This window comes from Callithrix jacchus, chromosome 13 (assembly GCF_049354715.1).
Source record: "Callithrix jacchus isolate 240 chromosome 13, calJac240_pri, whole genome shotgun sequence".
NCBI classification, from domain to species: Eukaryota; Metazoa; Chordata; class Mammalia; order Primates; family Cebidae; genus Callithrix; species Callithrix jacchus.
The window spans coordinates 30,917,448-30,933,633 of NC_133514.1; the positions used below are offsets into that span (position 1 = coordinate 30,917,448).

General features: G+C 43.8%; 1 protein-coding gene and 1 long non-coding RNA gene across 20 annotated transcripts in view; one reads left to right on the forward strand and one right to left on the reverse strand.

Moving 5' to 3' along the window:
* LOC118146779 (uncharacterized) overlaps positions 1–16,186 on the reverse strand; it is a 358,558-nt gene that overhangs the window by 89,213 nt on the left and 253,159 nt on the right. The gene's annotated exons all lie outside the window — the stretch shown is intronic.
* LOC128929425 (uncharacterized) overlaps positions 3,342–16,186 on the forward strand; it is a 30,876-nt gene continuing 18,031 nt past the window's right edge. For 2 of the 12 annotated variants that reach the window (XR_013525283.1, XR_008475919.2), the window contains exons 1-4: positions 3,342–3,500; positions 4,152–4,249; positions 4,439–4,621; positions 8,188–8,338. Coding sequence is in view for 1 of the 12 variants with exons in the window: in XM_078346901.1 (XP_078203027.1) it covers positions 4,567–4,621; positions 15,005–15,098 (149 nt within the window). In the remaining 11 variants the exon portion in view is untranslated. The other 10 variants (XR_013525282.1, XR_008475918.2, XR_013525280.1 and 7 more) reach the window with 8 other exon arrangements.

Genomic DNA, 16,186 nt, shown 5'->3' on the forward strand with positions numbered 1-16,186 from the left:
AAACTTCCAACTCCAGGGTGATAGAGGACTGCCTGAGAAACCATCACCAAAGCAGAAGACCTGGTGCAAACATCACAGGCTGTGGTTTATTACTGAGAATCAGTATGTATACCCTGCCAGAAGTTCAGAAGCAAATTTGTCAACATTCTCCCTGGAAACGCTGGCCCACATTCTGAAAAGCATGGTCAGTAGTAGCAACAGAAATCTGTTCTTGCCAAGCACAATGTCACTGTCCCCAGCCCTTCCCCCTAGAACAACCCAACAGGTGCTTCCTGGCTGCAATCTTGGGGAAGTCACTTGACCTGTCTGAGATTCCGCTTCCTAATTTGACCTGGTGAAGACAAGAATCACGGTTTATTTAAAGTGTCTAGCACAGTGCTTGGACCAAAATAGGATCTCCAAAATTGTTATGTTTGTGGTTTGTTGTTAAGGTAATTTTTTTTTTTTTTTGAGACGGAGTTTCACTCGTTACCCAGGTTGGAGTGCAATGGCGCGATCTCGGCTCACCGCAACCTCCGCCTCCTGGGTTCAGGCAATTCTCCTGCCTCAGCCTCCCGAGTAGCTGGGATTACAGGCACGCGCCACCTTGCCCAGCTAATTTTTTGTATTTTTAGTAGAGACGGGGTTTCACCATGTTGACCAGGATGGTCTCAATCTCTTGACCTCGTGATCCACCCACCTCGGCCCCCCAAAGTGCTGGGATTACAGGCTTGAGCCACCGCGCCCGGCCCTAAGGTGATGTATTAAGTGCCGATGAGTACAAAGATGGGTAAGATATTTCCTTCTGTTAAAATCTGCACTCCAAAGAAAGAGAACAAGATGAATACACAATAAGTATCATTCAGAACAGGATTATGAGAAGGTGTGAATTTCTGTCAAAATTCAGAAGGGGGAGGAATATGATCTCAGGTGATTGGCAAGGGGTGGGGGGCCGGATTCAACTGGGGTGGGAGCTAGCAGGGAAGGCTCCCTGGAAGATGAGAGTTCAACAGGGGCAGGGGTAGGATGTGAGTGGCCAAGTGATTGGGCAGAAGGAGCTGCAGAAGTAAGACCCCAAGTCAGGAAGACAAAGGCCTGCTGAGAAATATGAGTTATAAAGCACAAGTGCAGGAAAAGTTGGGATGAGATTAGAAGGGGGTCTGGGGCCAGGCTGTGGACGGCCCAAATGCCAGGCTAAGGAATTTATACTTAATTCAGTGGTCAACGGGGAGTCATTGGAGGCTGTTGAGCAGGAGAGTTGCTTTCTTTACAGCTGTGCCAGACTCAATTAAACCTAAACAGTACTTTATAGCTGGAAAGGGAAGACCCAGGAATAGCTCTTGACTCAGAAACAGGCATTGGGGAAAGTAATGAGAAACAGCCCTGACTGATCAAAGCAGAGAGGTTAATTAAATTTGTAATTATTGTGAAAGGCCATTAAAAACCCTAGTTCACTAGAGAACTACTGTAGTGGGGCTTGAAAGATGAACACTTCTCTTAACCTTGGATAGGAGGATGTTTGCTTCTCTGTGGAGGAGATAAGATTGAGGTACTTAATAAATGGTAGATAAACATGCACATTTGTGTGTTCTCTGTAAACCCACTCTCCATCCCTGCATATATCTGTGTTTCTATGTAGGGTGCTCCACAAGAGGTATCCCCAACCTCATGCTATGGGTCCATGACCTATTAGAAACCAGGCCCCACAGCAGGAGGAGCAGAAGGCAAGCAAGCAAAGTTTCATCTGTATTTACAGCTGCTTCCCATTGCTCATATTACCGACTGAGCTCTGCCTCCTGTCAGATGAGCAGCAGCATTAGATTCTCAAAGCAGCATGAATCCTATTGTGGACTGCCCATTTGAGGGATCTAGGCTGTGTGCTCCTTATGAGAATCTAATGCCTGATGATCTGTCACTGTCTCCCATCACCCCCAGATGGTACCACCTAGTTGCAAAAAATAAAAATAAAAAAAGCTCAGGGCTCCCACTAATTTTACATTATGGTGAGTTGTATAATTATTTCATTATATATTACAATGTAATAATAGAAATAATGTGCACAGTAAATATAATGTGCTTATGCCATCCCAAAACCATCCTCCCACCCTGTTTGTGGAAAGAATTGTCTTCCGTGAAACCCATCCCTGGTGCCAAAAAGGGTGGGGACTGCTGCTCTGTAATATCAGGTCAGTAACTCTCCAAAGGAATTTTGTACATGACAGATCTCTAATCTTGACCCCTTATCTATCCAGCAGGTGCCTAGATAACTCAACTTGCTCCATATTGCTAAAGCTTCCCATAAATTGTTCAAATCTATTTCCATTCTGCATTGTTCCATGGTGGCTTGGAACAAGTAGTAGATTACATTAGTGATCTACTAATAGACCAATGGGGACTAGTGGACAGCTCACCACAGACACTGTTGATGGAACTGGCCCTGAATCCCACCAGCACCTTGAGCAACTGTATACACAACATGATCATAGATGTGCAGGACAATACTACTGTCTTGACATGTACATTACTTTGTGGTTTACACAATATTTTCACTTCTCCTGTCTCATTAGAGATACAATTTATATTCCCATTAACCCACTGAGAAAGCTGAGGCTCAGAAAGATGAAGGCATCTACCCAAATATATACTGCATGTAGGGGTCCAGAAAGACTAGAAACCAGATCTCATTTTTAGCTCAGTGTTCTTTCAGCCACATCAAAGTGTATTTATTGGCACTTATAAATTACATAGTATAATTTTTGGCCCCTCTCCTAAAGCCTAGCTGGTAAGAGAAGATGAATAAGAAAGCGATAAAGTGAAAATGAATACACATCAGACTTTATGGTCATGGTGAGTTTCAAGAAGGGAAAAGCCAGAGAAAGGCTTCCTGGAGGAGATGGGAAATTCTGCTGCTGTAGCAGAAACCCAAATTCTAAAAAGCTTAAACACATCAGAAGTGATTATTCCCATGTGTCTAAGTGTAAGCACCTAGGGATGATACAGCATAGAGCTTCTATGGCAGCTCCATGCTGTTGGAGACTCTGTCCCTTCCTGTAATTCTCTGCCTTCTTACTGTACAGATGTGCATGCACACAGCTTACTGAGTTCAAGCCCTGTCCACATCCCAGTCCCAGAAAGGGGAAAGGAAAGAGGATTCCCTTCCCTTTAAGAATACAATCCAGAAGTTGTACAGAGTTGCTCATGAGTGATCTTGTTTCATTACTAGAAAAAAACTGGGACTTGTGGTCTTTGTTCTGGCCAATCACATTCCCAGCTAAAATTCTATCACTATGAAAGAAGACAGAATGATTATTGGATAATAACTAGCAATCTTTGCCATATTCAGGAGGCTCAGCTGAGCCTTTAGCAATGGGCAGGAGTGGGGGTAGTGGCACAGGGCCAGTGATTTGGGGATGAGGAGGGGAAAAGAGGGTATCCCAAGCAGGCTGGACTATATGATAAAGAGCCGGGAAGTTCATCCTAGGCACAGTGAAGAAATGAACATATCAGAAATGGCAGCTGAAGTAAGGAGTAAAACCAGAGGTGTTCACTGAAGCCAGACAGATGAGCCTTGATGGTCCATCAAGATTATTCTCAGGGAAATTGTGTCTAAGGAAAATGTGTTGGCTGGGATAGCAGATGGTGAATTACATGGGTTAGTGATGGGAGTCAGGAAGACCCATTCGCAGGCTCTTTAAACAACCTGCCCATCAATTGACAAAGACTGCCCAGGACAGACTCTCTGGATTGAGAGAATGGGCAGCATGAGTGTTTTTCAAGGAAGAACAACATGGCTTTAATTCTGTTGGGCTCTCTGGGTGAAGGTGCCTGGGAAGCTGCCTCCTTGACATACATTCTCTAGGGCTCCCCACGTACCCAGGCATCCTTCCTGCCTGTGTTCAGAGCACATGATACCAGCACCACATTCAACAACACATATTTTGTTCAATATAAGCTTCATGTGGGCACAAAACTTGGCACATAGTAGATACTCAGCCAACATTTGTTGAATGAATGGCTGAATGAATAAGTAAGTAAAATGCAGGCACAGAACATGCTGGATACTGCAACCAGCAGAGGCCATTAAAATATTCTAGGGAAAGTCAGCTATCACATCTTTAGGATTTTGTCCAGAAAAGAGACTTACATGAAGTGTTTTCTGCAAACTGTCATAGCAACAGCAGCCATTTGTGACATCACGGAGTGAAATGGGACATTATTCTCTGAGCCAGTTTCTTTAGCTCAAACCCACAGAAGAAAATGCAGACACCAGGTAAGCCTGACTCTGTATATTCTCATCTTATTTTCTTCTTATAAGTGCCCAGATTTCCTGAACTGGCTAGATGTGGGTAGTTCCACTGCAATCATTATTCCTGGGGCTTTCTTACATACTCCAACTTCCATTCCGTGAATGAATCAAAAGGAGGTTGCCCTGACAACCACTCACCTCTCTCTCCTCAAGCACCCTGAACAGCCTCAAGTGCTTCACTGAGATAAAAGCCCACAGAGCACCCAGACTCAGGACCTCTGATGATGCACAGCAGCTGAGAGGCTAACCTGAGATGTGCTGCTGTGGATAAAAGCCCTGAAATGCTTCCTCCCCCTCATCTTTCCTGTCATCTACTGCAGCCATTCACACTGACAGGTGAGCACTAGATGCAGTTCTGCCAAAAAGAAGCCACATTAAGAGGCTCTTTGCCAGCGGGCCTGTGAACTGTTTCAGATAACTATGGCATTGTGACATTAGGTAACAGACTCATCAAACCCTTTCTGTGCCACTTAACCTGAGCAGTATCTTGTTCCAACAGCCAGAAGTTTGTTATTCCACGGGTCCCTGGGTATTCTATTCTGAGCTTCAGTAGAAGGGTAGGAGTCCCATGGCAGCCTTTGAATCCAAGATTTTAATATCTAAAACACCAGAATAAAAAGCCCTGAACCTGGCCTCAGTTTTACATTTCCATAATGTGAACCCAAGAAAAATCTATAAATTTATTAAAATAATTAAGCCAGAAAAAAAAACTGGACCAAAATATATTCTCTGAACCAAACCAACATTTTATTCTATTCAAATATTCCAAAGAGCTGAAAGATGGAGTCATATGGTAAATACTGCCAACATTTCCTAGAATGGGGATATCTCTTTTAAGCAGCATTGAATTTGGAGGTGAATGTTTTAAGACATTATTATTATGAAGCCATTTATTCTGCAATTGGTATACAGCAAGCCCTGTACCAGGTACTTCTCATGCATAACTTTGTTGAATTCTCATAACTGATAGGTTGTCTTATTAGTCCCATATTATAGATGAAAAAATGGTTAACGAGCCTATGTAGACTTCTCAAGGTCATACAGCCAGCCAAACACAGATTTTAGCCCGAGTATGAGTTTACTCTCACATCCATGCCCTCTTAGGTGAAAGACAGAAAGAAGGAGAAGGAAGAGGAGAGGAAGGAGAAGAAGAAAAAAGGAGGGAGGGAGCAAGGAAGGGAGGGAGCAAGGGATAGAGGAAGAAAGGGAGGAAGGGAGGAAGGAAGGAAGGGAAGGAGGAAGGGAGGGAGGGAGGGAGGAAGGGAGGAAGGGAAGACGGAAGGAGAAGAGGGAAAGAGGGAAGAAGGGAGGGAGGGGAGGCATATGAGGAGGAAGTGGGGAAAGAGAAAGGAAGGAGGAAAAAAAAGAGGGAGGGAAAATTTGGGGTAGGGTGAAAGTAGAGACAGAAGCCAGTCTTGAAATCGAAATTGCTTGTCTTAGTGAGACAATGATCTGGCTAATTTGAAAGCATTTGTCTCACTAAGACAGACATGAGAATAATGCTTGAGGGGTGACTTGAGAATAAAGAGATGACCTGAATGTCAAAGAAGAAAGCCTTATTGACAAAGGTTTCCCATATTCCTTCTTGTATTCTCTCCAACCAAGGTTCTAGCCTTTAGGATGCCACTGGGTTAAGTCTCACCCAGAATGCTGCTCTGCCTCATGATATCCTAATCCAAAGTGCATTTAATCCCTACCTGTGAGAGGATTCTGGGAAAGGTACTAAATCCTATGGCTCCAAGGGTGATCTTATACATTTTAGATAGCAAATAGCATTTAAGATAGAGCACAAGCCATTTCACACTCCAGAATCAAACCCCATGCCAGAATGTCACTCCTTGACAGTGGTAGCAAGTACCTCAAATGTGCTGTGTATATTAAAAGAGTTTTATTTTCTTTTTAAAAATTATTTCATTTTTATTGAGACAGGAGCCTCGCTATGTTGCCCAGGCTGGTCTCAACCTCCTGGGCTCAAGCAATCCTCCCACCTTAGCCTCCCAAAGTGCTAGGATTACAGGCATGAGCCATCATGCCCAGCCAAATTTGAATTTTCAATTTAGCTCTAACTTATTTAGATTGAAAAGACACAGTATATGTAGGCTGATAGAAGGATGAAGTGGGCAGGATACATATGCTTTTATACTTATAGCTTGTAAGACACAAGTGTTTTTGCAGCTAGGTCTTACAGTAGAAAGTTCTAGGAGGTGTTGGAAGCAGATGGACAAAAAAATTTCAACATTAAACAGAAGAATATGTGAATGTAGACCAACTCTCATTCAGAATTACAGGTCTGGGGACCTTACAAATTGATTTGTCCTCATGGGACCATTAGATAAAAGCTAAAATTGTTATGTCCTACCTCACAAAACAAAATCAAGAAAGAAGATTGAATATTTTTTAATAATGAAATTTATGAGAATATCTAATTGCTTGAAAAATATTGAGAGATTTGCTACTAGAGGAGAATCTGAGGTCAACTTAGTGAAGAATCAGAGAGATTGAGGCACAAACACACAAGCACAGATGAAAAATCCAAGCTAATTATTAACTCCAGAGAAATAGAAAAATTATGGAGCAAAGGAAAGTAATCATAGTTTACTACATAAGTCAGTTGTATAGAACATCTACATATCTGTACAATGCAAAGAATGACTATTGTAGCCACAAAAATTACAATATAATCATATTGCAATAATGGGAGGTCCAGAAGGTATGTGGGTGTGTGTGTAGTGTTTTTGGGGGTTGTGAGGGGGCTATGTGTGTTTGTGTGCATAGTGTGTGTTGGGGGCTGTTTTCATGGGGTATGTTTGTGGAGTTTGTGAGGAGTATGGTGTGTGTGTGTGTGTGTGTGTGTGTGTGTGTGTGTGTGTGTCTTGATGGCAAAGAAGTAAAAGGAAGCTAGATCCTCACTTTACAGGCAAGAAATCCTATTAAGTGGCAAGACAAGTATACTCTATAAAGATATGAAGGTTAATGTCAAAAAATGCACAAAAGAGTTGAAAATGGCTGCCTCCAGAGAACAGAACATCAGAGGAGAGTGAAGACTGGTGTTTTTACAATCTGATTTTTAAAATTCTGTGCATGTGTAACTTCGATAGAAGAAAAATATTTTCTTAAATTATGCACCTACAGTGATGCCACACACAGTTTAGAGCTCAATAAACGTGAGCTATTCTTATTGACCATAGAATGTTACCATCGTTAAAACAGGCCAATGACAACAGACTCCATGCTTCCCTGCAGGACAACCTCATGACAGAGCTTTCTAGAGCCCAGATCCTCCGAGAGCACCTCCTCTCTGCCACGCTCCGTGCTAGGTCCTGAGATGCAGCAGCGAACATTCAGACCCAGCTCTGCCTGTCCCCGGGTTCATTCTAGTGGGGATGACATAAGCATCACCTGCATTTAGGACAAGCGCTGGGGGTGTTGGGGTTTTTTTTTAATGCAATTTGGTAAGTGAGCGCTTGGTTCAGTGCATTTGGATTTTTGCACCAAATTTGGTTTGAGACCTGAATCTCGGCTCCTGTTGGCTGGCACTGACAAGGCAGCTAGCTTGGCTTGGTTTTGTAAGTTCTTGGCAATGGTAATCAGGACAGGTGCTATGCCCTTAAGCCAGCCATGGTTAACCAAATTAAAATCCAATCAGGGCACACAACATTCTGAAGTGGATAGGCCCACTGTAGCCAGGTCATCCAGTGCTCATATTTAGAGAGAGAACAGATTAGGGACAGGAAACTAACCTGCAGCTCACCCAAGGTGGCACTGATAAACAGTTCAGAGCGGAAACTCTGATCTTCTCTGAGTGCATTATACCTCACTGAGCTGTTTAGAAGGCCCTTCACATTTTGGGTGAATGAAGGGGATGTGAGCAATCACATTTCAAAGTTGCTTTTTCTATCTAGGCCCTTGAACTGACATTCCAGAGACCAAGGCCAAATGTTGAAAAGCTGCTCCCCAAGTCCCTCGGAACCTCTCTGCATTCCCTGAGCTGTGTCACGGCTCAGACTGTGACAGAGCATCTCCCAGAGCCCCATGCAGTGATTCACAGAAGCGGTGGGTGTCTAGAGAAGCCAGCAGGAATCTAAAAAGACCTAAGGTACTCACGTAGGAATGAGCCTATAAATTCCTCCCCCATCACCGTTGCCAAGGCAATGCAGGTGGGCCCGGAGCCGGCTCTCGGGCAGGAAAATCCCCACCTCCTCCCTCTACACACATTGCCCTGGCTACATGTGGCTTTTTATGACAGCTCTGCTTCAGCTACTCCTTCTCCTCATTTTATCCAGATGCCAGCTAGGTTGCAATATTCCAAGAAGCATGGAAGAGCCCGTAGTATGATTTTCTCTGAGCTTTGACCTCTCCCTTAGAGATGAGCCCACTTCAAGCCCTACTCTGGGAAACTCAGAGATACCCAGCACTTTAACACGTGCATTGCAGCCTCCCCTCTGCTCCCCTGCCTTCCTTCATAGCCACGTGTTCAGACCTTCCCGATTCATCAACCACATTACGCCTAAGGACTTCCTCATGGCAACCTGCCCTCTGATCTATGTCACCCACCAAAGTTGGCATGCAAAACACAGGCAAGGGAGTCTCCACCTGTTTTAGGAAGAACATTGTGGCCATAGTCATAAGGGAAAGACAAAGCCAGCTGTATTTTGACTGCAAGGACTCTTGTTTCTGCTCCCAGCAGGGCCAAGGGTGAGAAAGAAAAGGGGAAGTGACATTTTGACTCCATTTCTGTTTCTTTTCCCCAGAGGATTTTGTGATGTCATTCAAATTCCCCTCCCCTGTGCTGCTGCACACAGAGACCTTTTTATTCCTAACCCAGCTGCTGCTATTCGTGATGACAGCCTTGCCATATGGTACCACTTACTCGGCTCCATCAATCAGCATCAAGTTCATCTTAATAGTATTTACCCCACACTTCTCTGGCAGTCAAACTCAGCTGCATCCAGAGCTGTCCTATGGGTGTTCCCATCCACTGTACTCCATTGGGAATACTTACACATGTGTATGGATGAAGCTAGATGTGTTACAGCTTCATCTGGGCTTGGTGCTTGTTGTTTTTTTTGGTGGGTTTTTAGTTTTGTTTTTGTTTGTTTTGAGACAGAGTCTTGCTCTGTTGCCCAGGCCAGAGTGTAGTGGCTCGACCTCAGCTCACTGCAGCCTCTGCCTCCCCGGTTCAAGCGATTCTCCTACCTCAGCCTCCCAAGTAGCTGGGATTACAGGCATGCGCCACCACACCTGGCTAATTTTGTATTTTTTAGCAGAGATGGGGTTTCACCATGTTGGCCAGGTTGGTCTTGAACTCCTGACCTCAGGTGATCCACAAGCCTCAGCCTTCCAAAGTGCTGGGATTATAGGCCTGAGCCACCATGCCCAGCCTTGGTTTGGTACTTGTTAAGATGAATCAAAACAGACAATTAAGGACCAAAACAGGACAAGAGGAAGGTCCATTCTAAATGTTAACCCACTGTTGTCATTCACCAGACTGTAGATGCCTAATTAATCACCGATTGCATCAACTGGTGGCAGATGAGAGTCAAGCATGTCATTTGATCTAGAGATAATCTACTTATGAGCTGAAGCATGGGTAGGGGTAAGCCCGAGCGAATGGGCACGCACACCAGATAGAGTGAGAGGCAGACAGAGCCCAAGCATCTGAGATAGTCATAAGTCTGGGGAGGGAACCTGAAGACAAGCACATGTGCCACCTCATCCACTCACTCTAGCATGGTAGTTTTATCCCAAAAGAGCCTGGGCATCCTACTCCCATCCCACCTCCCCTTACCCTGAATATCACTATCTAGGTAAACCCAGGGGAGTGTTTTGTTCTTAAGCCTGTCCTCTGAGGAAGTAGGGACAGGTTTGTGTGGCCTGAAATCAGTAGGACCTGTGGTGACCCTGTTTCCACCCAACTGTGGAAGCTCCCCGCCACATTAAGAAATGGAATGAGCTAGAAGTCACAGAAAGATCTAGGAGCTAAAGACCATGAATATACTTTCAAAGCTTCTTTGAGCATTTCTTTTTTTTCTTTTTCAGTAGTTGAAGGATGAGGCTTATAAACTACTGAAATAAAATGTCATTGTCTAAGACATAGCAATTGACATATGTAAGTCAGTATATACAAATGAAATAGATCACTATGAATACTAAATTAATGCTTTCCCTTTTAGGCCACATGGGGTTGTCAGAGGTGTGTTGAGGCAGACGAAGCTCTGGGGTCCCTTTCGGGAGCTGTCTCAACTGTGGTGTCTTCAGTCAAAAGTGGGATGACATCACCACATCTTAAATGTGGGGAGATTAAATAAGATGATTGGTATAAAGCCTAGCACATCATGGGTGCCCAATGCATGTTGGTTCTCTCCTCATCTCCTTTTTTCTCCCAAATCATAGACTTACTATGTCAGTATCAGCACAGATCTAGAACAATGAACAAAGTACAAAGAACAACAAGAACCCATTAAGTGTTTTTCACCTTGAATAATGTGGGTGGAGGACAAGGGAGACTGACATATTACTGAAGAGAAATAAGATGAATGGACACTAAACGTCACTTATCTGGACTGACAGTAGTAGCCCATTCACACATTTCTCCAAAAAGGACTAGTTGTATTAGATGCACAGCTCTTCCTTCTATCCCCTTTTCAAAAGAAAAGAAGAAAGGCTTAACAATTCTAGATGGAGGCGATCAAAATCTGCCTTTACTGCTTATCTTGATGACTTCGTGCATATTCCTCATCGTCCAATGAATATTATTTTATACAGATGTGAACATCTGGCTCCAACTATCAAAACAAGCCTGCTGCCACTTGGGAGTTAAAACATGCAGGCTCTGGGCTTTCTGCAGAAAGGACTTTTTAAAAATTGTAAGATGCTTCCATGAGGCAGGGCTGTGCGTGCCTGTGTGGTCTGTGAGCAGGCTGGCAATGGGAGGGCTCCCCCTCACAGAAACCCCCAGAGCACAATCTTGAGAAACACATGGCGAGGCAGCCAGGCATGGGGATTTTCCAGTCTGCCCTTCCCCACCCTGCCTGTGACAACTCAGCTCATGCATCAGGCAACAAATCCCATTCATGAAGCTGTCAGTGATTCCTGAATCCATTGAGAGCCTCGGAACCCATCTTGCCAAGGTTCAACAGTGGGTTAATCCCAGCTCACCTAAATTATTGTTTCCTGAACACAAAGGAACATGAAATTCTGTGCTGGGGCTGTATGTCAGCACAGTTAAGTAGAAATATATCCGACCTCAAATGAGAGGGAATATATGACTATATGAGCACCTGGGGAGCTGTGCTTCTCCCTCCAGCCCAAGGCTTCCTTTTACTGCTACCCCCAGGGCATCCAGAGGCAGAGATGGGACCACAAAAACCTGTTCTGTAAACAACTGAATCTCAGAAGGGTCAGTTTTATTTTTTTCATGCTCCCCTTTTAAAATCCACAACTGTAGGATGTATGCTATCTTCCTCTTCTACCATGGAGACAGCCACCAGTAGGGTAGGGTGAGGAGGGAGGACGTTCCTGTATTCGGGCCATCAATTTAGAAAGCACATGAGGTTACAGTGTCACTTCATGAGGCACAACTCTGCAAGGACCAGTTCCATAGCACAGTGAGATTAATTTGCATATTATAATCTGTGCATAATCTTTACCTGCAGTAATTACAGTCCATAGGCTCTAGACATAAAGAAACATGCATTTTATAATAGTACTGGATTAATTAAAAAAAACTCAGGAGTTAACATTTAGCTCACAAATTGGAGAAAATATTAAATTCACTGAGAAATAGGCACACCATAAGGCTGTAAAATGGTCCATTATAATCTCACTTTTACAGAAAAATCATCTGTAATGTGAGAGTGCCGAGTGCAAGACCTCAGCATAAATCTACAAAAGAAACGCTACTCTTCCAGACTCAGAAGGAGAGAAGGGAATAAAAATCACATCAGCAATGTATATTGCTCCCAGATTACAAAATTAGGTTTTATAGGGAAAAATTCAGCCTGTAGTAATGGTCAGTAAAAATGACCAGTTTTATAGAACAGGAACTTGTAGAGATAAAGGGGAAAAGGCAGCAGGAAAAAAATTAAAGACTTCCACAGAAACCTGTCCAGAAATAGAAATTCAAAGGACTTCCTGCTCTTTAATAGAATAAGCTCAGTTGAGATGAAGTAAAATTATGGATGAAGCAAGGCACGTTATTTGACCAAACTAAGATTTTTTTTTTAATAGTCATTCAAGAAAGAGCAAAAACCACTACAATTATCTACCATGGATAGAGGTTGTTCAGAGCTGGTAAAGTAATTGAAACTGTGGCCACTCACTAAGCGCAGTGGCTCATGTCTATAATGCCAGCACTTTGGGAGGCTGAGGTGAACAGATCACCTGAGCCCAGGAGTTCAAGACCAGCCTGGCCAAAATGGTGAAACTCCATCTCTACAAAAATACAAAAATTAGCTGAGTGTGTGGTGTACACCTGTAATCCCAGCTACTCTGGAGGCTGAGGCACTAGAGTCATTTGAACCCAGGAGGCAAAAGTTGCAGTGAGCCTTGATTGCATCAGCCTGGGAAACAGAGCAAGACTCCATCTCAAAAAACGAACAAAAAACCTGTTGCCAGAAGCTCACCATCTTGCATGCTATGATTCGTAGCAATGGGTAGGCGCAGCTAAATATAGCTAAGGCTGTATTTCAAGACTTCAACTTAAAACATATGATAATAAATGGACTAAGCCAGTAAAGTTTTATAAGTGTAAACCTAAGAATATATTCTTTAATGGCTGCTATGAAATATGCTGGAATCGGGCCAGGATATTAACACACATTCTGGCCAACACATCAGGCTTTTGGTTATTTGAGAAAAGCAATAGAGGCAGGGAGCTCCCCATCGGAGCTGTCCTCGCTGCATTCACACCCACAGTCATGAATGAATGATCACTGTGAACCCAGCATGGCACCTAATGCTCCAGACACAGAGATGGGAAGTTTCTTAAGATGCTCACCATTAGCTACCAAAAAATGTTTTAAAAACATCAATCGCAATGTGTAATAGGAGGCTGCAAGGGAAAGCAGGATTGGGAATGACTTCTATAAGAGGCTGAAAAGTCTCTTTGCATCAAAGAATGAACCCAGGAGACCAAAGTTGCAGTGAGCCTTGATTGCACCAGCCTGGGCAATAGAGCGAGACTCCCATCTCAAAAAAAAAAAAAAAAAAAAAAAAAAAACCTGTTGCCAGAAGCTCATCATCTTGCATGCTATGGTTTGTACCAATGGGTAGGTGCAGCTATCTAGGTACCTATGTGCTCTCCAGTTTGCTACCGTGCCCACCTATCTTCCTGCAAAAGGTAGAAATAAATAGCTAACTGACTACAACCCAAACACTAGGAAAGAGGGAGTCATTTCATTTTACCAAGGGTGGGATAAGGTGGTGCCAAGCATTTGTTGAAAGCATTTGGCTTGATGACACCACTTCCAACCTCACTCCACCCCTATATTATTGGCTGTGTGGCCAAGCTATGGCTCTTAGGACAAAATCAGAAATCTAGTTTTATTTTGTTTTAGGGGGTCTGGGATTGGGAGCTTCATTGAAAGTTTTTTGTGATGTAAAAAGAATGACTTTACCCATAATCCCCATGTTTCAAAGGAAGAAAAAAAAAAGAATGACGTACCTGCCGCAAACCCTCCCTGCAGTCACTCTCCCCCCCCCAACCCCCATCTTTTTTCTTTTTCTCTCTTTTTGGCTTATATGGAGACATGAGCAGGAGCCATGGCAGCTATCTTGCAACCACAAGTAAAAGGCTAAGGAAACTGCAGAAATAACCCTGGCATCAGAATGTCTGCATTCTAAAGTCACAGTAACCCTGACTGCTAAGCCAACACCAGTACCTGCCACCTCTTGATGTCTTGTTACATAGAAAAGAATCTTCCCAGATGTGTTTAGACCACAGTGGTTGGTGCAGCCAAATGCATTCCTCAGTGACACATTTTCTAAGGAGTCTATCTCATGCTTTAACTCCACGAGTCAAATGTTTACAGCGGTCCCTTACTGATGATGAAGTCCAAACTCTTTTGACTTTGTAGTTAGTCTGACTTCTCCCTTCCTTTCAGCTTTACCACCCTTATTCCCAACATGAGACACTCCGGTGGAGCCAGGATGGCTTCTTCTGTCTTGTCCCAGCGAGCAAATTCAATTTTCCCGCTGTGAATTCCTGAAGCCCTAGAAGAACTACATGACGATGCACTTCTCCATTTCTACCTGGTTCCCAACCCTGAGCACTTTCTGAGGGCCAGGACTAGAGCACATGTTTACTTTTCCATGTCTCCCATGATAACCGGCATGCTAACAGAGACATCTGGGGAGAGAGTAACAGAATGTCTGGCAGAAGCAGAGCTTAGCTAGATCTGCTCTAATCCCCTCCTTTTGATTGGACGGCCAAGACCCAAAAAAGGTGAAGGGACTAACTCAGGGTTACACATTGGAGTATTAATAGGCCCAGAACCACAACACCAGGCTGCTGGCTCTTCAATGAGCATATTTTCCACTATACCTCACTGTCTAAAAGAAAAGTGCCAATTAGAGGCACACAAAGTAACAAAGCTGGTGATGACTACAATGGATAATTACGTCTTTTCAGAGGGTATGAAAAAGAGAGCTGAGCAGAGGCTCATGTGAAGGAGCTTCTTCAGTGTATAATTAACTGTTGCCTTCTTTGGATTGTTCCAGTAACGAATTCAGCAATGAGCTGCAGAACACCCTTGCCTGAAGGGGCAAGAATAGCAATGCCAGTCTTGTCGGAAGACATGGGCTGGGGTCTTAGGTGAGCTCTGAGTCATTGGGTCCATTTCCCATTCGTGTGCATTTATGATGGCACCTGACATGTATACCTCAATCCCACTCCTCTTTCTAACAGGCTGGGAACTGTGCTTTAAGCTGTTTTTTGTTTGTTTGTTTTGTTTTTTTGTTTTGAGACAGAGTTTTGCTCTTGTTGCACAGGCTGGAGTGCAACTGTGCCATCTTGGCTCACTGCAACCTCTGCCTCCCTGGTTCAAGTGATTCTCCTGCCTTAGCCTCCCAAGTAGCTGGGATTACAGGCACCCACCACCACACCTGGCTAATTTTTCATATTTTTAGTAGAGACAGTGTTTCACCATGTTGGCCAGGCTGGTCTCGAACTCCTGACCTCAGGTGATCCACCCACCTCGGCCTCCCAAAGTGCTGGAATTATATGTGTGAGCCACTGCACCTGGCCGGCTCTGAGTAGTTTTTAGAAGTGAAGCTTCAGAAATTATAAAAGACTGTGATCCCCAGAATGACTTGACTGGAGGCCCCTGAGAAGATGGAAGTTGTAAATTCACAGTCATAAAATCTTAGATTTTGAAGCTACATGAAACCCTGGAGATGACTTAGTCCAATCTCTTTATTTTAAAGATGGAGAAACTGAAGCCCAGGGAGGGAAAGTGACTAGCCTATGGTCACACAGCCAGGGGTGGCAGAACTGTCAGATGCTGTGTTTGTCTGCTGCTTCCTGGGTACACACACTACTGGCCACAGTTCCCAGGCCTTGCCTCTCTGGTGCCAGAGTGTCAAATGTCTTTCAGAGCCCCCTGAAGTGTCATGCTGCTTACTGGAAAGATACGTGGATTGCTACCTAATAAGAAATGAGGCAAAGCCATTTTTTTCCTCCCCAGTTAATCAATAACTGGACACTGGGGCCTCCCTTTCCTGCAACATGATCTAAAGTGTTACGTAGGGTGAGTGAAGGATTTGGCAACACTGCCAGCACCTTTTATTTAAACACAGAAGCCAGACAGATCAATGGACAGGGTGAACTACACTGTATGATGTTGTTTGTCTTAATATCCACTATGAGGCTTTAAAACTCTCTAAGTTTGCAGAATCACAAAG